This window comes from Myotis daubentonii, chromosome 4, assembly GCF_963259705.1.
Source record: "Myotis daubentonii chromosome 4, mMyoDau2.1, whole genome shotgun sequence".
NCBI lineage: Eukaryota > Metazoa > Chordata > Mammalia > Chiroptera > Vespertilionidae > Myotis > Myotis daubentonii.
This window is the reverse complement of record NC_081843.1, coordinates 110583558-110609973: the sequence shown is the minus strand read 5'-3', so window position 1 is coordinate 110609973 and position 26416 is coordinate 110583558. Positions and strand designations below refer to the sequence as shown.

The 26416-nt window shown below is 40.6% G+C and overlaps 1 protein-coding gene across 2 annotated transcripts in view; it reads right to left on the bottom strand.

The window, feature by feature from the left end:
• Positions 1-2613: 2613 nt before the first annotated feature.
• The window catches only part of NUP155 (nucleoporin 155), a 52238-nt gene continuing 28435 nt past the window's right edge, over positions 2614-26416 (bottom strand). For both annotated transcript variants that reach the window (XM_059694919.1, XM_059694918.1), the window contains 15 exons: positions 25689-25786; positions 23139-23269; positions 21766-21957; positions 20410-20548; positions 19632-19767; positions 18346-18499; positions 18045-18149; positions 17136-17290; positions 15323-15452; positions 14330-14443; positions 13043-13163; positions 12263-12373; positions 9737-9873; positions 5190-5296; positions 2614-4598 (listed from right to left, as the gene is read on the bottom strand). In XM_059694919.1, the coding sequence (XP_059550902.1) occupies positions 4460-4598; positions 5190-5296; positions 9737-9873; positions 12263-12373; positions 13043-13163; positions 14330-14443; positions 15323-15452; positions 17136-17290; positions 18045-18149; positions 18346-18499; positions 19632-19767; positions 20410-20548; positions 21766-21957; positions 23139-23269; positions 25689-25786 (1969 nt within the window). In that variant the 3' untranslated portion in view covers positions 2614-4459. The remainder of the gene's footprint in view (positions 4599-5189; positions 5297-9736; positions 9874-12262; positions 12374-13042; positions 13164-14329; positions 14444-15322; positions 15453-17135; positions 17291-18044; positions 18150-18345; positions 18500-19631; positions 19768-20409; positions 20549-21765; positions 21958-23138; positions 23270-25688; positions 25787-26416) is intronic.

Here is a 26416-nt window from a genome sequence, read left to right as displayed (position 1 = left end):
TTAAACACGTTATTTACATTATTCTAATTCTTTATTGTTTAAAGTCTTACATACAGTATTACATATGTCTCCCTTTTACCCCATTGACCTCTCCCGCCAACCCCAACCCCTATTTATTTATTTTTAAATCCTCACCAGAGGATATTTTTCCGTTGATCCTTTAGAGAGAGTGGAAGAGAGTGGGAAAGACAGAACTATCAATCGATGTGAGAGAAACACATCAATTAGTTGCCTCTTGCACGAGCCCGACCAGGGCCTGGGCCAAGGGTGAAGCCTCCAATTGAGGTATGTGCCCTTGACCAGAATCGAACCCAGGGCCCTTTGGTCCGCAGGCCTATGATGCTCTATCCACTGAGCCAAACCGGCTAGGGCTGCACTCTCCCTTTTTAAAAACTATTTTTTAAATTGATTTTTAGAGAGAATGTAAGGGAGAGGGTGAAAGAAATATCGATGTGAGAGAGAATATCAATCAGCTGCCTCCTACATGCCTCCTATCAGTGGTTGAGTCTGAAACCCAGGCTCGTGCCCTGATGGGGAATTGAACCAGCAACCTTTTGGTGCACGGGATGACGCCCAACTGAGCCAAACAGGCCAGGGCTCACCGCTCTATAATATATTCTGATGAGTAAGAATGTAGTGGAGAATACCAACTCTTAAGAGAATGGGAGCCCAGCTGGCGTGGCTCAATGGTTGAGCATCAGCCTATGAACCAAGAGGTCAAGATTTTTAAAAAATACATATTTTATTGATTTCTTACAGAGAGGAAGGGAGAGGGAGAGTCAGAAACATTGATGAGAGAGACATCGATCAGCTGCCTCCTGCACACTCCCCACTGGGTATGTGCCTGCAAACAAGGTACATGCCCTTGACCAGAATCGAACCCGGGACCCTTGAGTCTGCAGGCCGACGCTCTATCCACCGAGCCAAACCGGTCAGGGCAAGAGGTCTAGATTTGAATCCTAGTCAGGGCACATGCCTGGGTTGCAGGCTTTATCAATGATTCTCCCCCATGTTGACTTGGCCCATGTTAGCTTTTGAGTCTGACATGCTTGCTGTGGAGATCCTGGTGAATCCCACAGGTTCCAAGGAATGGTTTCACCAACCAGCCTTTTTGCAGGACGGGGACTAGGAAAGACGGGTGTTCTCCCTAGAGCAGCGTTGTCCAGTGGAAACGTCTACCAATGAGAATGTTCTATGTCTGCTTGTCCAATACACAGCCATAAGCTACAAATGATATCAAGCACCTGGAATGTAGCTAGTACAACTGAGACACTGGATTTTTTGTTTTATTGTCATGAAATTCAAATAGCCACGTGGGGCTAGTGTTTCTTGTGATGCACGGTGTACCTTTAGAGCTTTGCCATTAACGCGACTCAGCTGCAGTTATTCTCAGCTTCTGTCTCAGTTCAAAATTGCAAATCTCTTGGAGGGAACACACAAATGATGCAGTTTGGGTAAGAGGTTCTCTCCGGGATTGGCCAGCAATGGCTAAGTCTAGATGACACAGTACAGAAATGGCTGCGGAGGGCTTGTCTGGGTTTCTGAGTCTTGGTGCATAACCAAGTCGGCCATAGAGGCTTCCAGCCCAAGGGAAGGAGAAAGAGAGCGTGCACAGTCTCAAGACCTGGGCCCAGAAATAACAGTTTTTCAGCTTATGTTGCTTTGGAGAGAACTTAATTCTGTGGTCACACCTAACTGCAAGGGAGGTTGGGAAATGTAGGTTAGCAATGTGCCCTGTAAGACTGAAAAAATAATTTTAAATTTTTTTTATTGATTTTGGAGAGAGGGAGAGGGAGGGGGAGAGAGAGAGAGAGAGAGAGAGAGAGAGAAACATTAATGATAAAGAATCATTGATCAACTGCCTCCTGCACGCCCCACTCTGGGATTGAGCCTGCAATCCGGGCATGTGCCCTGACCTGGAATGGAACCATAACCTCCTGGTTCATAATTCAACACTCAACCACTGAGCCATGCAGGCCGAGCTGAAATGTTTTTTTTTTTTTAAATAGATATTTTATTGATTTTTCCACAGAGAGGAGGGGAGAGGGATAGTCAGAAACATCGATGAGAGAGAAACATCAATCAGCTGCCTCCTGCATGGCCCCTACTGGGGATGTGCCCACAACCAAGGCACATACATGCCCTTGACCGGAATCAAACCTGGGACCCTTGAGCCCACAGGCCGACACTCTATCCACTGAGCCAAACCAGTCAGGGCAAAAAAATGTTTTTAAAATGGGCAATTAGTTTTGTTTTCTTACATTTTTATTGATTTCAGAAAGAAAGAGAGGGAGATAGAAACATCAATGATGAGAGGGAATCATTGCTTGCCTGTCTCCTGCACACCCCATACTGGGGATGGAGCCCGAAACCCCGACATGTGCCCTTGACGAGGAATAAAACTGGGACCCTTCAGTCCGAAGGCCAACGCTCTATCCACTGAGCCAACCTGACTAGGGCAGGCAATTAGTTTTTAGTACCAGTGGTTAGAATACAAAAAATAATATATATTTCCTGCCTTCAAGAATATCACAGGTTTGGTGAGGAGACAGATGAATATTTAACTAGCAATGAATAAGGAACATGCTTTACGAACTTAAAGAAAAGCATGGCTTAGAGCAGTATTTCTCAAACTTTAATGTATTACGAACCACCTGGAAATCTTGTTAAAATGTCGATTCTGACTCAGGGCAGGGGGCAGTGTATGCAGATGAGGCCAGTGTTGCTGGTCCTTGGTCCTGTCGTTGAGTAGCAAGTGACTGCAGATTCGGCAACACCATAGAGGGAATGGCATTTACGCACACCTTTGCTCATAGCATAGTGATTAAGAGACTTTCAGTTTAAGTAGACATGACAGAATCTTGAATTTACAAAATGAACCAAGTATTCATACATTCATTATCCACATTGAAAAATTTAATTGAAAATCTAAAAAATATGAGAGGTAGTTGTATATTTTAACATTCTAGTAAATATTATAAATTAGAGGTTATAGGAGAAAGGGAGCTAAATTCTAAGAGAATAAATATGTGAAGGACAACTCATGATCTTGGGGGGAAAATAAAAGTGGAAGGAAAAATATTTCCACAATATATTTTAAAAATTGTTAGACATGCATTAGTGACAACAGAAAGAAGGCAATCACATTCCTGGTAGCATAAACGTGAGGAGAGGAGTCTGTGTCTTAGTCCTGGTCCTCTCTTACCTCGTCGTTGCCATGACTTTGGGGCACCTGGTTTAGTTATTCCAATTTTCTTAAAGCCTAAAAACTACATTACTAACAACTCTGCTTTACATATTGTGCCTTGGGTAAACTCGTGGGTGTGGTTACTGATGGGGGAGGCAGGGGGAGGACTGATAGGAAGCACAATCCGGCAGCTAGCTGCATCCTGTAATGCAGTGGTTCAGCCTGACGTGCTGCAGGCCCAGAGGGCTGGTTACAGAGTGCTGGGCTTCCCTGAATTATGGATTCAGCAGGTTTGGGAATGGGCTCAATAATCTGAACTTGTAACGAATTCCCGGATGTGCTGATGTACTGGTTTGGTGCACACTATTTGAGAACCATTATTCTAATAAAGTCAGTAGTCACAAGGCCAAAGAATTAGGTCAGTGATGGCGAACCTATGACATGCGTGTCAGAGGTGACACGCGAACTCATTTTTTTGGTTGATTTTTCTTTGTTAAATGGCATTTAAATATATAAAATAAATATCAAACATATAAATCTTTGTTTTACTATGGTTGCAAATATCAAAAAATTTTTATATGTGACACGGCACCAGAGTTAAGTTAGGGTTTTTCAAAATGCTGACACGCCGAGCTCAAAAGGTTCGCCATCACTGAACTAGGTAGACGCTAGGAAAAACAGAACCTCCCTGTATAGGTTTTCAAGACAGAACATTATTTACAAGTTTATCACCTGCTCAAAAAACAAGGGGGTATATATTAATCTTCAAGGATTGTAACTGAAAAAATTAGTAGTTGGAGTAAATTTCTTTCCAAGGATAAACCCAAACCTTAATAAACTTTAAAGAGAGTGTGTGTGTGTGCCTATTTAAGGATTGTTGCAGAATCCAGTGTTATGCGAATGGCCTGCTCAGCTAGCCTATCTAAATTTTGCTATCAACATCTTTGGACTAACTTAAAAATGAATATTGTAAATTCAAAATTTCTGCCTGCAGTAAAATTCAAATTAAGAGTTTCTAAATATTTCCTATCCCTGTGGAAATAAGAAGATAAAAATCTTAACCTCAATTGTTTTTTAACCTCATTATAAAACAAAGTAGTAAAAAATAATTCATCTGGTAAATGTGTTGTTTGTAGACACTAGCCATCTATTGAAAACACATTTCTATTAAAACTGTTCTCAATTTCTTAGATTTAGAGCACTTGATATCTAAACCACGCTGAGATTTTATTTTACAGGTCAAAACATGTGGATAAAAATACATTAAGATAATTAATGAAGCCGTTCTAATTTAGCCTGAAGAGACTTGAAATTCCCCGTGATGGCTTGTACTGCTGTTGACGGGCTCATAGACTGTAGCTCAACCAGGTAACCACAAATAGCATCCAGGCAGAGATTTGTAAATCTTCTCCTGCAAGGCGAAGACACCGCATCAACTCTGTGCATTTACACACATTCCTTCCCTCCAACTTCTGCTAACCTTACCCACCTCCCCCACAGAAGCGCAAGGATCATGCCATTTAAGTAAATGGCAAACACATAAGGAAACTCAGGGGGTAGGTGGATTACCACACAACCACCATTTTTCTTTTAAAGATGATTATAACTAAGAGGCAGTAAAGGATGATTCCATAAATGAGTATTTTTTATAGTCTTTTGGCCTTTCAAACAAATATACCTTAAAATGGCCAATAATATCACAAAGTCATAATTAAACTGTCCTTGGTCAATAATTCAAAGCAGAAGGAATTTATTAGTAGTTCATAAATTATATTCTTTCACTTGTAGAAAGAATTTAAGATACAGGTTGAAAAATGGTAAAAAACTCTAACCTTTCTTTCATATATGCTGATTAGTATCATTCAAATAGTTCTCAACATAAAAAGAGCTTAAATCTCCTATACTTCTTTATAATCACAGTATCTTTCCCCATTCTCTCCAAATTTGTTATCTAGGTATTTATTAGAAGCATTTAATAATGCAATATCTAATTCATAGTTACCTCTCACAATTTAAAACCTGACTAGGATTCTCAACATATCTGGTCAATAGTACATGTAAACAATCCAAAAGGTGCAGTGGCTTCTTCATTCTGTTCCAGAATGGATCCTATATAGGAAATACACATTGTGAGTTATAAAGCAAACTGTGTCAACTGCTCAACCATTTATGTTAGTTAAAACAGCCATCAGAGTCCAAGGCAAATCATGTGGTTACTAAACTACTTTCTGGTTATGATTCACATTTGAACAATATTGAAAACTGCACTGTGATGTTATTTCGAGGAATATCGGATGTACCAGTCTACTCTGTAGAGCGTGTACTAGTAAATGTCCTGTTTAGGAACCAGAGGTGAAACAACCATCTCTTCCTAGCATCTGTGACATCACTTTTACTTTGACCTACGCAAGACTTAGTCTGATATTGTAAACAAGAGACTCAATTAGTAGTCAAAGAATCTCAGTTCTAGTTCTGGCTTTACCTGTTAACTAGCCATGTGAGTTGAGTAGATTATTTAACACTAGAGGCCCAGTGCATGAAATTCATGCACTGGTAGGTTTCCTAGCGGCTGCCGGCCAGGTACTCCCTTCCCCAGCCACCTGCCTCTGCCATCACCAGCCTGGGCCTCACTCCCTTCCCCCAGCCAGCCCCACCCCCTCGTCAAACTCCTGGTCGAGGGGACAATTTGCATATTATGCTTTTATTATATAGGATTTCTGCCCTTGTCAGATGCAGTAGAAAAGGGGATAATACTACTTGCTCATTTCTATCACACATTCATTGTGAGGCTTAAATGAGATACACAAATACCTTCTAAAGCACATGGACATTTTTATGATGCTACTATAAAAGACATGATCTAGTTCACAAGGTTTTATTTGGATCTTTTAACACAGGACAAAAATTACAAGGTATAGTCTAATAACTGATTTTCAAACCATGTGTCACAATGCTATTTAGTCAGGGGCACTGACCTCTTTTCCCTTAGACTGTCAAACAAAAAAAATGACAACAGTCAACACAATAGCCATCTGGTCTGCATGCCCTGTCTTGAACCATAACTATATAGGTCATAACAGAGTTTCATCTTATTGATCATGTTGCATAATAAGGTTGCATCTGATTGGTTAAGTCTTGGAACCAGAAATCTTTATATACAAGTATAGGCACCTGATTTTTTTAAAATGTCACTTTGACCCCACCGGTGGTTGAGCGTTGATCTATGAACCAGGAGGTCATGTTTCTATTCCCAGTCAGGGTACATGCCTGAGTTGCAGGCTCAATCCCTACTGGGGGGTATAAAAGAGGCAGCTGATCAACGATTCTCATCATTGATGTTTCTATCTCTCTCTTCCTCTCCTTTCCTCTCTAAATTCAATAAAAACATATTAAATTTTTTTTTAAGAAGTCATGTTGGAGCAAAAGGGTAGGTAAGTACTATGATTATTTTTTATAAACCAATAAAAATTATCAGATTGGTAAAAAATATTTTTTGGTGTGCTGATGAATTTTAAAAAATTCGTTTTGTGTGCCAATGAGATGAAAAAGGTTGAAAATCACTGGTCTAATCAGTGAGAAGGCCTTTTAAGCACTAGTATTTTAGTTAATAGAGCTGAAAGGGTTAGCTAGGTAGCTTAACTAGGAAGGGTTAGGGAATGAGGAGGGTCCATGGGAGAGGAAGACAAGATGGAGACTTGAAGACGCCAGGGTGCTTATTTTACTTGTACAGAGGACAGAGAAAAGCCACAGGAAGAGGGGGGTCCAGGCAGATGGAAACATTTCTGGCCTAAGCAATTAAAACAACCATAAACCAAGGACAGATGGGGTAGTTCTGGTCTGAGCAATTAAAACAGCCATAAACCAAAGACAGACAGGGGTATCTCTGGCCTGAGCAGCTGGGAGATCTAAGGCAACTCCAACCAGCAAGATAAGGGGGAGAGAATATGGGGGGCACCACGTGGGCTTTGAAACTAATACCAGGAGAAACCAAGATGGCGGCATAGGTTAACGCCGGAGTTTGCTGCTTTGAACAACTACTTCAAAAGTGAAACTAAAACACGGAACGGACATCACCCAGAAACACAGGAACGCTGGCTGAGTGGAAGTCCTACAACTAGGAGGAAAGAGAAACGCATACGGACACTCAGAGGAGGCGCAGTGCTGAAGTCAAATTCTGAGGTGCGGAGTGTGCGGAGCGGGCTGGCGGCGGAGGGCGCGGTTGTTGTTTTCAATCGGGAGGGAGTCGCAGACTCTGAGCACCAGATCCGGGCGAGTCTTTAGGGACCCAGGCTCAAACGGGAGAAGTGGACTGTCTGGCTTCGGTCAGAGCGAGTGCAGCTTTCTCTCCGAGCTTTGCAGCGGGTGCTGGGACTCAGAGAAGCAGAGCCCCTGGGAACAGGACTGAGAGCCGCCATAACTGCTCTCTCCAGCCCACCCTGTTGATCCTGTGCGACCCGCCCTGCCCAAGCCCTGCACAGAGGCATTTGCCAGATAGCCTCAGGCAAAGGCTAGATTAGCACCTCCCTAGAGGACAGAAGTTCTCTCACTGCTGACACAGCTGATTCTCATAGCCACTTGGCCTGGAGGTCAAACCCTCCCTGGAATTAGCTACAACAATCAAGATTTATCTATAAGACTGCGAACAAAGACCACTAGGGGGTGCACCAAGGAAGCATAACAAAATGCGGAGACAAAGAAACAGGACAAAATTGTCAATGGAAGAAATAGAGTTCAGAACCACACTTTTAAGGTCTCTCAAGAACTGTTTAGAAGCTGCCGATAAACTTAATGAGATCTACACGAAAACTAATAAGACCCTCGATCTTATATTGGGGAACCAACTAGAAATTAAGCATACACGGACTGAAATAACGAATATTATACAGACGCCCGACAGCAGACCAGAGGAGCGCAAGAATCAAGTCAATGATTTGAAATGCGAGGAAGCAAAAAACATCCAACCGGAAAAGCAAAATGAAAAAAGAATCCAAAAATGCGAGGATAGTGTAAGGAGCCTCTGGGACAGCTTCAAGCGTACCAACATCAGAATTATAGGGGTGCCAGAAGATGAGAGAGAGCAAGATATTGAAAACCTATTTGAAGAAATAATGACAGAAAACTTCCCCCACCTGGTGAAAGAAATGGACTTACAGGTCCAAGAAGCGCGGAGAACCCCAAACAAAAGGAATCCAAAGAGGACCACACCAAGACACATCATCATTAAAATGCCAAGAGCAAAAGATAAAGAGAGAATCTTAAAAACAGCAAGAGAAAGAAACTCAGTTACCTACAAGGGAATACCCATACGACTGTCAGCTGATTTCTCAACAGAAACTTTGCAGGCCAGAAGGGAGTGGCAAGAAATATTCAAAGTGATGAATGCCAAGAACCTACAACCAAGATTACTTTATCCAGCAAAGCTATCATTCAGAATTGAAGGTCAGATAAAGAGCTTCACAGATAAGGAAAAGCTAAAGGAGTTCATCACCACCAAACCAGGATTATATGAAATGCTGAAAGGTATCCTTTAAGAAGAGGAAGAGGAAGAAAAAGGTAAAGATACAAATTATGAACAACAAATATGCATCTATCAACAAGTGAATCTAAGAATCAAGTGAATAAATAATCTGATGAACAGAATGAACTGTTGATTATAATAGAATCAGGGACATAGAAAGGGAATGGACTGACTATTCTTGGGGGGGAAAGGGGTGTGGGAGATGTGGGAAGAGACTGGACAAAAATCGTGCACCTATGGATGAGGACAGTGGGTGGGGAGTGAGGGCGGAGGGTGGGGCGGGAACTGGGAGGAGGGGAGTTATGGGGGGGGAAAAAAGAGGAACAAATGTAATAATCTGAACAATAAAGATTTAATCAAAAAAAAAAAAAAAGAAACTAATACCATGTAGCAGAATGACCAATGAGGAAAGCAGGGGCATCCCAAATTAAGGAAAGGGACCAATAAAAAGGTCAGATTCAAACAAAGAACTGCAGCATATATTAACTGGAGACAAAGGGACATGAGGCGGGATTTTCTGAGTTTCCCATTAGAGAGAGAGAGCAGGCTTTTCCCACTGAGGGGGCCTCTCTCCATGAGGGCCCCTTTGGGGACACCCATGCCCAGATAGAGTTTGTATCTGCTTCCAATAAACTTCTACATTTTTTATTAAAGAAGCCTTTTTGTCCACGAGTTTACTCTTCAAACTTCACGAGGACAAGAACCCTCTGGAAGAAAAGTCTGCACCCCAAGCCCACATGTCAGTTATTTCCTTTAAAGTACATGATGATTCTCAATGTAATATGTTTAGCCTATTCCAAGAGTAAAGAATTTATTATGTTAATATTAAAAAAATATTTAGTTTTTATCATGATATATAGCAAAGTCATTCTCATTGGTTTTAAAAGTATGAATTATGATAATTTCTCATACTAAACCAATGAAGAAATTTCTGATGTATTAGATTATGAGAGACTTATACACATGCAATCAGAAGACGCCACTCCTATAGTTACTGAACTTTAAATAATTTTACTTCATGTTTTCCTTACCCGTGACTTGAACAAGTGATCATAGACGTCCAGCAGCCGAGGTAAGGGCACTCCAATTTCATTCATTGTCTGTATTACAAAACCCACATCCCAGTTCAAAGTACAAACTTGCTGCTCTAAGAACTGCACGATAAAGTCTGGGGAGGAAAAAAGATCAGATCAGGATGGTTAAGTCTTTCCCCAGCTTTAGGAGATGTGACATATAACCATGTGGAGGTTAAGGTGCACAATGCCACCATTTGATTTAATACATATATAATGTAAAATATTTACTACAATAAGGTTAGTTATTACAAGCTTCATGTCACATAATTACTTTTGTATTGTTGTAGGATTGTTAACTCTTGATTTTAAAAAGTAGGCCAACCCAGAGACATGGAAGCATGGAACAGAGTGTGGAATCTTGGAGGGAAGGGTGAGTAGGCAGGCGGTAATCAACCAAGGACGGTGTATGCATATATGCATGGCCCATGGACACAGACAATGGGGTGGTGAGGGCCTGCAGTGGGGGGTGGAGGCAAGCTGGAGGGGGTCAATGGAGGGAAAAAGGGGACATATGTGTTACTTTCAACAATCAAGATTTATTTTAAAAATTAAAGTAGGCCTTATTTATAAATGAGCAGTTTATAAGGGGGAATCCTTTAAAAATCAAATTTCAAAAAAATTTTTGTAATAAAAGTAAGACCTTTACTAGAATAAGCAAGTCTGCAGAGATGGAAAGCAGATTAGTGGTTGCCTAGGGCTGAAGAAGTTAGAAGTAGCTGCTACATGGTTTCTTTTTAGGGTGATGAAAATGATCGAAGTTTAATTGTGGTGACAGTTACAAAACTCTGAATACGCTGTAACCACTGAATTATACACTTTAAAGTTATTAAGAAAAAAGTACATTTAGTAAATTTGGAAAATACTGGAAGGTACAAGAAAATAGAGACCATTCACAATCCACCTATTGGAGAGAACCTACTGTTGACATTTCTTTAACATATTAATGAAATAGCCTCGATTTAATAGCTTTTCAGAAAAGAAAGGCTACTGCATCCTACTTCAGAAATATTAAATATGTTTTTAAAATGCATCTCCCCCAACTCACAAGTTATTTACTTTGATTGTTTTAATGTGCTAACCCGTTTTCACTTTTTACTGCCTGTCATATCATAAGACATAACAGTAACATTCAAATTCATATCATGATACCTGAAATCTGAGACCTACCAATGTGAGTATCCATGGGTAAGAGTCACTGAAAAGGTGCCGCTGGGCTTGTGTCTCCCCTAGAATTTACCACAGATTTTGGACGGGAATAAAAATTCTAAAAACTCCAGTCCTGTTCCAGCGTGGAGCCCGTTTGCCATTGGACAGAAAAAGGAAGGCCTCCTCCACCCTGCACTTTACAGAGCCCGAAATTAAAACCGGAGTCAAAGCAGAAATACCCTCCAGAGGAACTGTGCAGAATGTGGCCTTTTAATATTAAAATTGTCAAGTTTCATATACTTACTATATATATATATATATATATATATATATATATATATATTTTTTTTTTTTTTTTTCTTTTCTTCTTTTTTTAAAATATATTTTATTGATTTTTTACAGAGAGGAAGGGAGAGGGATAGAGAATCAGAAACATCTATGAGAGAGAAACATTGACCAGCTGTCTCCTGCACACCCCTCACTGGGGATGTGCCCGCAACCAAGGTACATGCCCTTGACTGGAATCGAACCCGGGACCCTTGAGTCCGCAGGCCGACACTCTATCCACTGAGCAAAACCGGCCAGGGCTATTTTTTCTTTTTCTAATCAAATGTTAGAGCAGGTAGCACTACACTTACAAGAAATAAGGGTATGCTTATAATGGCTTTCTTTCCTACCATGCCTAAGGGACACTAAATCAGAGATGGTTGCCCTGGCAGGTTTCGCTCAGTGATTAGAGTTGGCCCCCAGACTGAAAGGTTGCGGGTTTGATTCCAAGTCAAGGGCACATACTTCGGTTGCAGATTCGATCCTGGGCCTCGGTTAGGGTGTGAGTGGAAGGCAATCAATTGATGTGTCTCTTTCACATCCATGTTTCTCTCTATCTCTCTCCCTCCCTTCCACTCTCTCTAAAGATCAATGAAAAAATATCCTCAGGTGAGGATAAATTTGTTGATTCTATTGTTTAACAGCTGAAGAAATACGACAGGTTGACAAATGATTCGTAACAGTTACAGCTACCTACATCATGATTACATTTAGCATATTACATTTTTAAGACAACTACCCACTATTTTAAAGAAAAATATGCCCTCAATATAACAAGAGTTGAATCAATCAGAGACTAGCCATAAAGGAAGTCCCACACCAAGCTATTCACCAACAAACCCTGCTGTTCTGTGGAGGGCTTTCTTTTAGGAGAAGTAGAAGTAAACTGCTCAACTAAACAGCAACAAAATGCAATTTCACTCTAAAGATAATTATTTTTCCACGTCAATGAAGAAAACCATCGAAAGAAAAGAAAGACCCAGGCCAGCGCCTGTGGTTCCTGCTCACCTAACGGGAAGAAGCGAGGTGTGCCCGCATACATTTTGCCAAGGAGGACAATCTTCAGACTAAGGGCGTGCATTCGATCGGAAGAGCTCAGTGCCACACTTTCATTCAGTTCTGAAAGAGACATGTCCTTAGAAACCCAGATGACTTTTAATGTGAAGTGTTCAAACTGGCTATTTGATTGTTTCAAGGAATAAAAAACCCTAGAACTGACATTCGCGTAATATAATGAGCAGATCCTGTATTCTGTCAGTTTCTGATATACTCTCGTCTTCCCAGGGCAGTGGCGAGGAGATTCTGAGAGAAGTGTCCCAGTCTCGCTTACTAAGAAGCACAAACCTGAAATGACACTCTCGGAGAGTCCTCCCCAATGTTCACGGGGATCATGCTCTAGGGCAGCGGTTCTCAACCTGTGGATCGCGACCCCTTTGGGGGTCGAACGACCCTTTCACGGGGGTCGCCTAAGACCATCGGAAAACACATATATAATTACATATTGTTTTTGTGATTAATCACTATGCTTTAATCATGTTCAATGTGTAACAATGAAATTGGGGGTCACCACAACATGAGGAACTGTACTAAAGGGTCGCGGCATTAGGAAGGTTGAGAACCACTGCTCTAAAGGACCACCCTCCCCCATGTCCAGGTTCCCTCCATGCTCGCTCTGTTTAGCACATACAAGTTGCCTGAGCCCTGCCCACCTGAGCCACTAGCAGCCTGTGTCCCTCTACCAAGTCACTAAGTGATGTATGTTACATGCACCTATAAGCGCACACTTACCTTTCTCTATGATATCTTGCCAAAGTGTCTGCACCAATATAGGGTCTGAATAACCAGCACAATGAATTATTGCAAGTTTACACTCTGCAAGTTTAAACGGGTCAGCAAATTCCCCATAAAGCTGTAGGAGAAAATGTCAACGTTATACATCCAATCAGAGGTCAGGGTCCAGAAATTAATAGTGAAAAACTACTTGAAAGTTCAAAACAACCATAGATTTTATCTGAAGTTCCTAAAATATGAAATAAAAATATGATGATGGCCGAAACCGGTTTGGCTCAGTGGATGGGGTGTCGGCCTGCGGACTGAAGGGTCCCGGGTTCGATTCCAGTCAGGGGCATGTACCTGGGTTGCGGGCACATCCCCAGTGGGGGATGTGCAGGAGGCAGCTGATCGATGTTTCTCTCTCATCGGTGTTTCTAACTCTCTATCTCTCTCCCTTCCTCTCTGTAAAAAACCAATAAAATATATATGTATATAAAAAAATATGATGATGTATAGCTGGTCATAGCTATGGGTTAAAAGTGGTGAATGAATGGCAAGAACATCCAAAGAGATTCAGCACGTGTGCATTTTTTTCTTGGCTGGAAGAGGTCATAATGACTTTTTTCTTTTTAATTAATATATTTCTTTATTGATTTCAGAGAGGAAGGGAAAGGAAGAGAGATAGAAACATCAATGGTGACAGAGAATCATTGATCGGCTGCCTCCTGCATGCCCCCTACTGGGGATCAAGCCCACAACCCGGGCATGTGCCCTTGGCCAGAATCGAACCCAGGACCCTTCAGTCCACAGGACGACACTCTATCCAATGAGCAAAACCAGCCAGAGCAACTTTTCTTTTAGAATTGGTGTTGTCTAAAACAAGGTTTGCAGAAACACTGGCAAATCTCAGGGTGCTTAAGGGTGCTGAAGCCATGTCCAAGAGTAAATGAGGAAAGAACCGCTAGAAGACACAGAGAGGCTTGGGGAGATAAAGATGCTTCTTGTTCAAGACAAGAAGCGAGGCAATAACAGACCAGGCTTGCGTTTTACCCAAGCCCCTCGACGCCGACAGATTCTTTACAGTTACTGGCCTGGAAAGGAACTCGGCTCTTTCTCCAAGTCAAACACCACAGCAGTGATCTGCCCAGGGACATGCTGCCGAGGAGGGCTCATCTTACCCTGTGGGGGGAGGTTCCCCTTCCCCATGGGACAAAACACACAACGCAGAAGAAGCAAGGAAGGTGTAGGTGTTAGGTGGCTGCTGCTTGACTGCTACAGGAATTTCGCTGGCTTTTTCATTACCTTAGTTATGTCCATTAGCTCAGAATCCAGCTGAGAAATTGCGTCCTGTACAGAAGAATGATGGGAGTACTGCCTTTGTAGCGTGTCTTGTATCTGGAGTTGGATCCTAGCAACCTAGTTCGGTTCGAAAAAAGGAAGTATTGATTTCACTACGAAAAATCAACAGGAACTCAAAGAAATGACTCCTAGTATCTAACTTCATGTGATAACGTTACTGTATTAATGAAGACTTCTACCATAACAGACTAGCAGCTCCACTAAAATCTTCAACATGAAAGATTTCACAGTCTTTACTGCCACCCACACTGCTCTCCCAGAACTGTAGCCAGACCTCTCAGCCTCCTCGCAAGGTGGTCTGAACATGAGCCTCAGTTCCCTGCGAAGGACGCCAGTAAAAATGAAGCATGTCATGTCAGAGCCAAGGTTTTTAAGAGAGTGAATGTGCTTCCTGCATGCTTTCTTCCCTTCCTCCCTCTGACTGAAGAAAAGGTAAAGCCGCAGGTAATAGCAGAGAATAGAACTTGGATCCCAAAATCAACCAGGAAGAAAGCCACCTACCTGTCAACCAGAAAAACCCACTCTGGATTTTTGTGACTGAGAAAAAAGCGTTTGTATTAGGACCATGATACATTTGGGGTCTCTTAGTTAAGGCCGTTTAGCCTACTCTACTCCATGTACCTACTTTTTAGCTTCCAGAATAAATGGCGAATGTGACATAATCTGCTTCATGTTGGAATCGTTGGGAAAGAAACCTTTAGAAGTGCCACAGAGGAGAGGTTTAAACTATAGCAATATCCTGTGACCCAAATGCTGTGTCATTAAAATCTTTTACAATTTACACCTTGGTATGAAAATAAATGAAAAATAAAGGCAGAAGAAACTAAAATTAATAATACTGACTGCTACAGACCTATCGCAAGCTAGGGGAAGAAGGGAGTAACATGTGACTATGCTGTTCAGTGTGGACAAAGCTGAACCGTCTTCCTCACTTACCTCCATTTTTTCTTCCATTTCATGAAGGAATTCCCCATCAGCAGCTGTGGAGGAGATGGCAGTGGAGCTTTTGGCACTAAGAATGGCTCGAGCAATGTACTCTAGTCGCTGCTGGAGTGAAATTTCTGTGCTGGGGGAAAAGCACTGATATTTATTATGTGAATTCTTAAGGTTTCAAAATACAAACAACATTAGTCTGATGTACTATTTTAGACCACATGGACATAAAACGCAATCTGAAACTTGAAAAGAATTATTAGAGGATTTCTAATAAGAGAGATCTACAACTGAAGGCAACAAATAAATATTTATGTTTGTATCTGAAGAAGTAACTTCCTATTTTAAAACTTCAGTTCAGGATAGTAAAACTTGAATTCTTCTAGAATTCAATTAAGAATATCCCTTATGCCCTGGCCAGGTGGGTAAGGTGGTTGGAGTATCGTCCTGTACACCAAAAGGTGGTGGGTTCAATTTCCAGTCGGGGCCATACCCAGGTTGCAGGCTGGATCCCAGGTTGGGGCACGTACAGGAGGGAACCAATCGCTGTTTCTCTCTAAAATCAATAAACATATGCTGGGGCAAGGATTAAAAAAATATCTATATCTATATCTATCCTATTTTGCTCCTCATAGTCTTCACTTCTTTGCCTTAACATGGCCAAGACTACATTTAATCTTCTATAGAGCTAGAGTGACCACTTAAAAACAAAGAACAGACATCACATGCTTTTATAAACCCTCCAAAAGCCTTCTCTGACTCTTCCAACCTCATCTCCTTCCACTCGCTCCCTTGTCTTTTCTATATCCCCTCCTTGAATTTTAATATTTTCCCTGTTAAAGCAGTGATTAATTTTTGTTGCAAAATATTGAGAAATTCTCTAATTATACATTTACTTCACACACATACACACAATTTTATTAAATTGTCTTTTTTAAAAATATATTTTATTGATTTTTTTACAGAGAGGAAGGGAGAGAGATAGTTAGAAACATCAATGAGAGAGAAACCTCGATCAGCTGCCTCCTGCACACCTCCTACTGGGGATGTGCCTGCAACCAAGGTACATGCCCTTAACCAGAATCAAACCTGGGACCTTTCAGTCCCCAGGCCAAAGCTCTATCCACTGAGCCAAACTGGTTAGGGCTACATTGTCTTCTGATATAATAATTTAATTAAAAACCCCAATGCTTTCTTGGAAGGCAGCTATGCTCACCACTATACCACCAACGCTCCAATGCTTTCTTAATAGGATTTTAAATATATGTATTTTTATTGATTTTACAGAATAACAGGGAGAGGGAGAGAAACACCAATGATGAGAGAGAATCATTGATTGGCATCGACTGCCTCCTGAATGCCCCCTGCTCAGGACCAAGCCAGTAACCCAGGCGTGTGCCCTGACCAGGAATAGAATCATGACTTCCTGGTTCATGGATCGACGCTCAACCACACAGCCGGGCAACAGTATCCCAGGACCTTTTCAGTAACTTAACTCAATGTCAGAGTACAGAAAATTAGTCTGGAACTGGTAAAACATTTAACCACTTTAAGAAGTAGTTTTTGTCCTTTTAATTAAGAATAATAATAATTAACTCATTGGTAGGAAGAATCCAAAGACATACTTTAGAGAATTTAGAAGACAGTTCAACAGAAAACGTCTTAGGTAAAGAGAAAACTTTAGATAAATTCAAATAAAAGCATACAATTCTATAGATGTATAACCTGATTGAAGTTTTCTTTAAACTGTGAAATCTAAATGTAACTAGACAGAGCTGGGTTACAACCATGCTTCACAGTGAGGCTACTGCCATACCTGTGCATGTCAGCCAGCTTCGACAGGACACGCGCAGCATTGCTGAAACTCCTGTTCTTCTCGTAGTACCTCCAGAGCAAATCCATGTAACGGACTTTGTTTTGATCAACTTTGGCCATTCGGGAGAGATGTGGCTCCAGAAATGGGGATGTGAACTGGAAATTGTACAGTAACCATGAGACATTTTCTCATCACCCACTTGCTCTTTCCGTAGTAAATATAACATTTAAAGATAACGACAGGTGTTCCTTACTTTATGGATACATAAGCAAAATTATAATCCAACAACAGATAAAAGAGAGGGTGAATTTTTCGCATTATAAATGATTTTTGTTTTATCACAGTTCATGAAAGAGTTGTTATGATAGTTACTTAGGCTGATAAAAAGAATTTACTGTAATCCAATTATAAATCTTTTTTAAAATATATTTTTATTGATTTCAGAGAGGGAGCGGGAGAGAGAGATAGAAACATCAATGATGAGAGAGAATCATTGATCGGCTGCCTCCTGCACGCCCCCTATTGGTGATCGAGCCCACAACCAGGCATGTGCCCTTGACCAGAATCGATCCCGGGACCCTTCAGTCCGTAGATCAGTGCTCTATCCACTGAACCAAACCAGCAGTGGCCAATTTTAAGTCCCCTAATAATCCCTGAGAACACAGCTACTGAGTTCAGATTCTGAGCTAAAAGGCATCTTTGAAATGATGAAATGCCATGTATTCATTTTACAGAATGAGAAGCACAGACTTAGGGTATGATGTCAGAGCGACTTAACGGTAGAGCTAAAAGAAAGGTTATGTCTCCTAATTCACAATCCAGTGATTCCCATCCCACAAGAAAATCGGAGCTATGGTCTACTTTACCCACTGGGAAATTAATAATATTGGAATAAAAAACCATTTTTACCTGTAGCAGCTTATCTGTAAGGTCAGCTTGGATTAGCCAATTATAAAGGGCAATACTAAAGAGCTCATCTTTGGATCGTTGACACAATTTAAGCATTTGTTCAAACTAAAAGAAAGAAAGAAAAAGTTAGCACGATCAAGGCTCTGGACACCATGAACCCTGAGCTTAACCCCTGGTAAGAAATCGAGAATCCTTCCATGTTCTGAGAGTCACCACCTTTCCCAAGATGGTCAGGCTAGTACTACCACACAGGAGCCTAAACACACGTGTTCTTAGAATGAAAATGTGCTGTGTCCCTTACGTGGTGCCCAGCTTCTTCGTTGCTCAGCATGTTGGGGTCAGAGGACAGCACCGGAGGCCCGGGCTTCTTGGGCACGCTGGGAGACTGGGGAGCAGCTTTGCTCTGATTCACCAGCTCCTGCAGGGTATCGGTAATGCACTTGTAACTGTTTAATCTGAAAAAGGAGCAATCCCATTAATTACACAGTAACTGATTGATCTTCTTTAATTTTAAGTACACACAAGGATTGAAAGACTATTTTGGAGAATAAATATATGTATATATTTGAAATTAAAATTAATAGAAATCATATACTTTCTTTTTTAAAACATATTTTTATTCATTAAGAGAGGAAAGGAGAGGCAGAGAGACAGAAACATCAATGATGACAGAGAATCATTGATTGGCTGCCTCCTGCATGCTCCCCACTGGGCCCACAACCTGGGCATGTGCCCTTGACCAGAATCAAACCCAGGATCCTTCAGTCCACAGGCCGATGCTCTATCCACTGAGTCAAACCGGCTAGGCCTCATATACTTTTTCAATAGGTTTGAGAAGCACTTGGTTAAACATAAAAGGGTAAAATCATAAAAATGAATGTATTAACAAAAACCATGTCTTAGACAGAATATGTATTTCTTTTATGGACATACACTTTTTTCTTTTGTCTCTACTAATTTGTGAACATTTAAAAATCATCTTTTACGAAATAAAATACTTCACTCAGAATCAGAAATGGGGTTGGGGAAGAAGCCAGTGTTGTTCCCAAGCAAGTTATCTAGTTTAAAATGGACACTAAATAGCCGAAACCAGTTTGGCTCAGTGGATAGAGCGTCAGCCTGCGGACTGAAGGGTCCTGGGTTCAATTCCGGTCAAGGGCATGTACCTGGGTTGCGGGCACATCCCCAGTAGGAGATGAACAGGAGGCAGCTGATCGATGTTTCTCTCATCGATGTTTCTAACTCTCTTTCTCTCTCCCTTCCTCTCTGTAAAAAAATCAATAAAATATATTAAAAAAATAAATAAATAAAAAATAAAATGGACACTAATAGAGTCTCAGAAAAGCCACAGAATAAAACATTTATAAATTCCTAGGAATTTTTACCGGACTAAAGTTTTACCCCTAGACAAGGAATTATACTCCTGGTTCAGACCTCTGATAAAAGAAGTCATTTTAAAGTGAAAGCATAATACACAAATAAATTAAATGAATAAAGTGAAAGTATAGTTGAATTTTATAAGGGTGGCAGTTGGAATATTGTTTCCCCAATACTATCAGTCAAATGTTCGCAGGTACTAAGACGCGCCTTTCTTGGAAAGCCTGGAGCCCCAGGAGGTCCTCCTCCGGCTCTCCGTGCTTGTAGAAGTGCAGCCCGAGGCCCTGCGGGTCCTTCTTCTCAGCGGCAGTGAGAGAGAGCTCCACCACACCTTCATAGAAGCGCACTGACGGGAAGAAACGGACAAGACGGGCACGTTAGGCTGGACACGCTTTGTTCTCAGCTCCCTTATAAAATGCTGACCAAGATCATTTTGTTTTTATTATACATTAGTCACCCTCGTGACAATATCATACAAAATATTTCTGAAGAGTCTGTCAAAGAATAAGGCTGTACCATTCCTAAAAGGCAGCTATAAGTATATTTTCTTCACTGGAAAAAAATCTTTGTATTTAAAAGATCCAACCAGAGAGTTTTAGTTTCTTGTGAAAAAAATCCTGGGATTCAAAACAATACCCCTGGCTAAGAGTTCCTACTTTTATGTTAGATTTACTTTTTAAGTAAATTTTAAAGAGAGTAGGAAGGTGATATTTTAAGAATTAATCAAAACTTTTAAGCATCTTAAAATTAAACATAACCCAGAAAGCAACCTTATACAGATAGTAGTGTAACTGGACAGGGACTGAAACACCGATGTTAGAAAGTTACATATCCGAAGATATAAAAGAAACTATAGCTTTTTCAGGGGCCAGTGCAGCCACCACAAACTGAGACACAAGGAACGAACTTCCTGCCATCCCGGGGCCAACGAGCTGAAGGAAGACAGGACCTGTCCCAGGTAAGGTAGGAAGAGCAGTGCGTTTCTCACCTTGTCTGTACTGAGCACAGACATTAGGAAGGTCCACTTGATTGCTGATTTTCTGATACTCCTTTAGTGATTCCCTTAACATTCTTTCCTTTTCAATCTTATTTTGAACTTGTCGGGAATGTTGGAGAAGCTCATTTGCCTGAAGGAGAAATGAGAAGAACTTAAAAAAGATATCAGCCCTGACCGGTTTGGCTCAGTGGATGGAGCGTCAGCCTGGGGACCGGGGGGTCCCGGGTTCGATTCCGGTCAAGGGCATGTGCGTTGGTTGCGGGCACATCCCTAGTGGGGGCTGTGCAGGAGGCAGCTGATCGATGTTTCTCTCTCATCGATGTTTCTAGCTCTCTGTCCTTCTCCCTTCATCTCTGTAAAAAAAATCAATAAAATATTAAAAAAAAAAAAAAAAAAAAAAAAAAAAAAAAGATATCACATCAAGCATATAGATCAGCCGTGGGCAAACTACAGCCCGCGGGCCGGATCCGGCCCGTTTGAAATGAATAAAACTAAAAAAAGTAAAAAAAAAAAAAAACTAAAAAAAAAAAGACCGTACCCTTTTATGTAATGATGTTTACTTTGAATTTATATTAGTTCACACAAACACTCCATCCATGCTTTTGTTCCGGCCCTCCGGTCCAGTTTAAGAACCCATTGTGGCCCTCGAGTCAAAATTTTGCCCACCCCTGATATAGATGATGCTGTCAACATGAGTTTTAGTCTATGTCTAAATTTACATCTGGTTTATTATAATCAATAATAAAAACAACTCTATAAACTTACTTCTTCTTAATTTTAGGCAGAAAAGTTTTTGACCAAAAAAATCCTAGCTATTCTTAATTCCTCTGACAAATATGTTAAGCAAGATAGCCTTTTTTTCTGGTAAATCTCTTGTCTAGTCAATACATTATTTGGTCAGCAGGCAGTCCACACGGTACTGATTTTTTAAATTACTTCCACCTGTAGGAAAGGATCAATAAAAATTGCCCAATTAACTCCGATTCATTACAGACTAACTTTAGGTTTTAGAGAATTTCCTTAATTTCTAAGGAGGGGCATATGTAACCATCGTTTTTTAAAATATGGCCTAGAAATACCATCAAAGATTCTTTATGAAAAACTTAAATATAATGGACTTTAAGAAACCAGGTATTCCAACCCCTTTCTTACACAGATGAGGATTCTGAGGCCAGGAGAGGTTCAGAAACCTATCAAAGGTATGAATTAGGCGAAAGAAGGTGGTTCCTTTAAGCAATAAATAAAAAAAAAAGAAGGTGGTTCCTGATTCCAATTCTAGCATGCTGTTCATCACACGGGGGAGCCTCTTCTGTAGGAAGCACTGAAACAGGTACCCAGGCCTCCCACCTTAGAACAGACTGCATCGTCGGTGCCGTACAGAAGGGGGCAGATGTCCTGCAGGTGCGAGCTGATGCCGTCCACGGCAGCGTTGTCTCTGATATAGCAGTTGATCAGAGAAGCAATTAATGCCCCGGTCAGCTCTTTGTCCCGGATGACCAGATCTTTAAAGGTGGTGATTTTCAACTGCTCCTGAAATTCCTAGGAGCATAAAAAGAATCCTTTTTTCTATCCACTACACAAGAATATCATAGTTCCTCACAGAATCAAATTTAATAATTTAACCAAAACATTAACAGACTTCATAATTCAAAAGAGAGAATACACAAAAACTATACAAACACATTTTTGAAATTATCATAGAACCATACAGAACTGAGAAAGATCCCACAGTCTGAAACGCTCACTTTACCAAGGAGGAAAGTAAACCCGGCAGAGCTACAGCCAGAGCCAGAGCCAGGCCTCCTGACTTCAGTCATGACCAGGAAAAACGGTCAATTAGCTACATCAAAACACGGGCTTACGTCTTTTTCCTAAACAAGTTAGCATTCTATTATTCAAGGCTTTCTAGTGTTGGAGTTTAATCTCCTTTTCAACAAATCTGCTTAAAAATGAGTTCCAAATTGTTGAGGTAATTTTTCCTACAATAAATTATTGTTTAGTGATTTGCCTCTCACACGTGCCCGACAGGAATTAAACCCCAGACCTTCGGGATGACACTCCAACCAGCAGAGCCACCTGGCCAGGGCTGAGACTTCCTTTTACCTCCCAACAGAACTTATTCTACCTGGTATGGAAAAGTTTTCATAATTATCATACGGGTGTTTTGTTTTTAAAGTATGTATTTAAAAGAAATAAAAGCACCGAACAAAACAACACTTTGGACTTTATTGAAAAGAAAGAGGGGTATGACTTTGAAGCATAAGAGAAAATTATTTTGATATAAAATATGTCAGATATTGCCTGGCTGGTGTGGCTCAGTGGTTGAGCATCAACCTATGAACCAGGAGGTCATGGTTCAATTCCTGGTCAGAGCACATGCCCGGTTGCGGGCTTGATGCCCAGGGTAGGGCTTGCAGGAGGCAGCCAATCAACAGTTGGTTCTCCCTCATCATTGATGTTTCCCTCTCTCTCTCTCCCTCTCCCTTCTTCTCTGAAATAAAAAAAAATATAAAAACAAACAAAAAAACAGAGGCTCTGACAAAGTGAATCCATTCTCAATCTTTAGTGCAATCTTCCTATGACATACTAACTTTATCATAACCTAAATGCTTCTGAAATGATCCCCACCAAACCAAAGTGTAAGATTAAAGCTCACTCCAAAGAAAACAAACCGAGCAGAGGATTAACGGTATGGTCTTGCAGGAACAAAAACACCCTACCTTCTGCAGTTCACCTACAATGACCGTGAACTGATGTTCACAAAGAAGTTTCCACAAAGCCAGAGCTTGGTATGATTTTCGGACCAATTGCTGGATCGCCTGAAGTGAAATCTTTTCACTCACTTGAGCCTCTAATTACAAATACAATTAATAAAGTTTTTTCAAACGACATAGGTTGTTTTATTTCAAGTACAACAATACTTTACCTCAAATAGAAACAACTATTAAGGTGAAATCCTCGTTGTTCTTCTCCTCCCCCATCATAGGCCACCAGGAGCACAAGCTGATTTCATGTTCTCATCCTCTATCATCATATACATGTGCGTGTGTGTGTGTGCACATAAACAATAACAGCACTGCTGCTTTTAAATAATTTATTTACAACATAGCTTTTTCCATCAGTTCTATTTTTGCAAGCTAGCCATAGCAATAAATACAAATCTAGCATGTTTATTTTAATTGCTGAGTGTTCTATCGTGTAAAGAGGCTACAATTAGGTCCATTGTCCACCTAACATATATTTGTATTTTTTCCAGTTTTCTTACTAAAACTATAGCAATAAATACCTTTAGAAAAGGTCTCCAGGAAAGTGCAGTGAGGTTTTGCTAGGAATGAGTTTCTTAGACCTGGACTAGGAAGCATTGATGAGTCATAAAATCAATTCAGTTAGTCAATATAGGTTTTAATTTTTTCTTAAAGAGGAAATGTAATAAAAAGGGAAAAATTTAGAGTGTGAAATAGGTAGAGTTTTTTCCTAAAATTTGTTTCAGTTGCGTGTGTTTGCTTTTAATCACCTGGGTCATAATGTAAAATGTATTTTTTACTGTGAGAAAAAAGCCTGGTAGACGGTTCCAGGATGTACACCTAGAAGGGAAACGGCTGGCTGTGAGTGTACAGGCTTTCTCAGCTTTCTCTAGGTGTGACCAAATGCTCTACGAAGTGGTCATTTCCACGATTATCACCAGCAACCTGAATGTTCCTGTTTGTGTAAATCCTTAGCAGAATGCGTGCACTGTCAGGCTGAAGGCCTTACTCAAGTACTGAAAAAAGAACTGACAAAATAGTGAACAGAAAACAGGGGCCAGCACGAAGGAAAGAAAGTACCTCGGGGTGTAACGGCTGGGTATCCATGAGCAAATATAATAATTGGCTCAAAAAACAGAAGACAAGATAACAAAAAAATTAAATCTCAGGCAAAATTTAAGCAATAATTTATTATTTCTCCAATTCATATCTGGAATAACTGATGATAATGCAAACTTTTTAATTGCCTTACTTTCTTTAGTTATTACTATTAAATAGATAAAAACACATCCAAAAACCTGATTCACTTTTTAAAAAAATCCTTACCTGAGGACATACTTATTGATTTTAGAGAGAGGGGAGGGAGGAAGAGAGACATCAATGTGAGAGACAGCTACAGCTTGCCTTCCCATACACACCGACCAGGAATGAGCCTGCAACCGAGGCATGTGCCCTGACCAGAAAAATCGGACCTGAAACCTTTCAGTATAGGGACAACACTCCGACCAACAGAGCCACGCTGGCCAGGGCTTGATTCCCATTTTTAACTCTATAAAGAAGTGTCACTAATCAAATCAAACCACAGTGATACCAGTTCACACCCATAAGGATGGATATTATTTTAAAAACTGAAAAATAACTGGTGCAATGAAGAGAAACTGGAACCCTTGGTGCCCTGCTGGTGGAAATGTAAAATGGTGCCATTGCTATTGAGAACACTATGTCAGTGCCTCAGAAAACTAAACATAGAATTACCTTATGACCCAGCAATTCCACATCTGGGTATTTAACAGAAGAATTGAAAGCAGGGACTCAAACATACGTTTGTATACCATGTTCACAGCAGGACTGTTCACAGTACTCAAAAGGTTAAACCAATCCTAGTATCCACTAGGATGGCTGGATAAACAAAAGTGGTATATACACATTGGAACATTATTGTTTTAAATAAAGAAGGGAATTCTGACATGCGAAACAACATGAATAAACTTTGAAGACATTATGCTAAATGAAATAAGCCAATCACAAAAGGATAAATACTGTATCATTCCACTTGCAGGAGGGACCCAGAGTAGTAAGATTCAAGGGCCAGAAAAAAAAAAAGGATTGATTGTCAGGGGCTGGGGGCCCTGTAAAGTGGGGAGCTACTGCTTCATGGGGTTCAGTTTCAGTTTGGGAAGATGAAAAAAGTACCACAAATGGACAGTGGTGATGTTTGCACAATGTGAATGTATTAAAAGCCACAATTATACACATAATAGTGGTTAAAATGGTAAATTTATATATCTTACAATTAAAAAACTCATAAAAAAAAAGGGTGTGTATCATGTTTTCTGGAGGAAGGGGAAAAAAGTATGGGCTGAAAGTTATGAAAATAGGTGACATCCATACTGTCCACTTTCCCCAATCACACTGATATTTTAATAAAAAATATGTTGCCACAAACAAGATCTTTATTTTCTACTCAACTGATAAAACTCTTTACAAGGGTTGTGTACATTTCAGTGAGCAGAAGCAGTAACTTACCATGAAACTTCCTCTGCAGCTCCTGCTGCATCTGCTGGGTGTTCCCATTCTCAGGACGCAGGAACCCCATGAGCCTCTGCGGCACTTTGGCTGCAGTGCTGAAACAGAAACTCCACAATGTGCATTTGTGTTTCTCACAGCGCTATCGAGATGTAATGCATACACCACATAATTCAGCAATGTACAGCGTACAATTCACAGGATTGCCCAATTATCACCACAATCTAATTTTAGAACACCCTGATTAACCATCAATCCCCATTCCCCCTTCTCCCACCTCTACCCTGAGCAACCATTCGTCTTACCCGCTGTGTCTATGAACTTGTCCTTTCTGAATATTTCATGTAAGTGAACTAGAAAATGTAAATACTTTTCCTCTGTAGATTAGTGACACAGCACTGGCAATTCAATGATATTTTAAACTGAAAGTGTTTGGTTTTTTAAAAAATATATTTTTTAATTGATTTCAGAGAGGGAGGGAGAGGAAGACAGAAACATCAATGATGAGAAAGAATCATTGACCGGCTGCCTCCTGCATGCCCCTGGCTGGGGATGGAGCCTGCAACCCGGGCACGTGCCTTGCCTGGGAATAGAACCGTGACCTCCTGGATCATAGGTTGATGCTCAACCACTGAGCCACGCAGGCTGGGCAACAATTTTGTTTTATTAAAAAATAAAAATTAAACAATATACAGCTTGACCAGGAGCAGTGAAGAGCCCTTGCTATA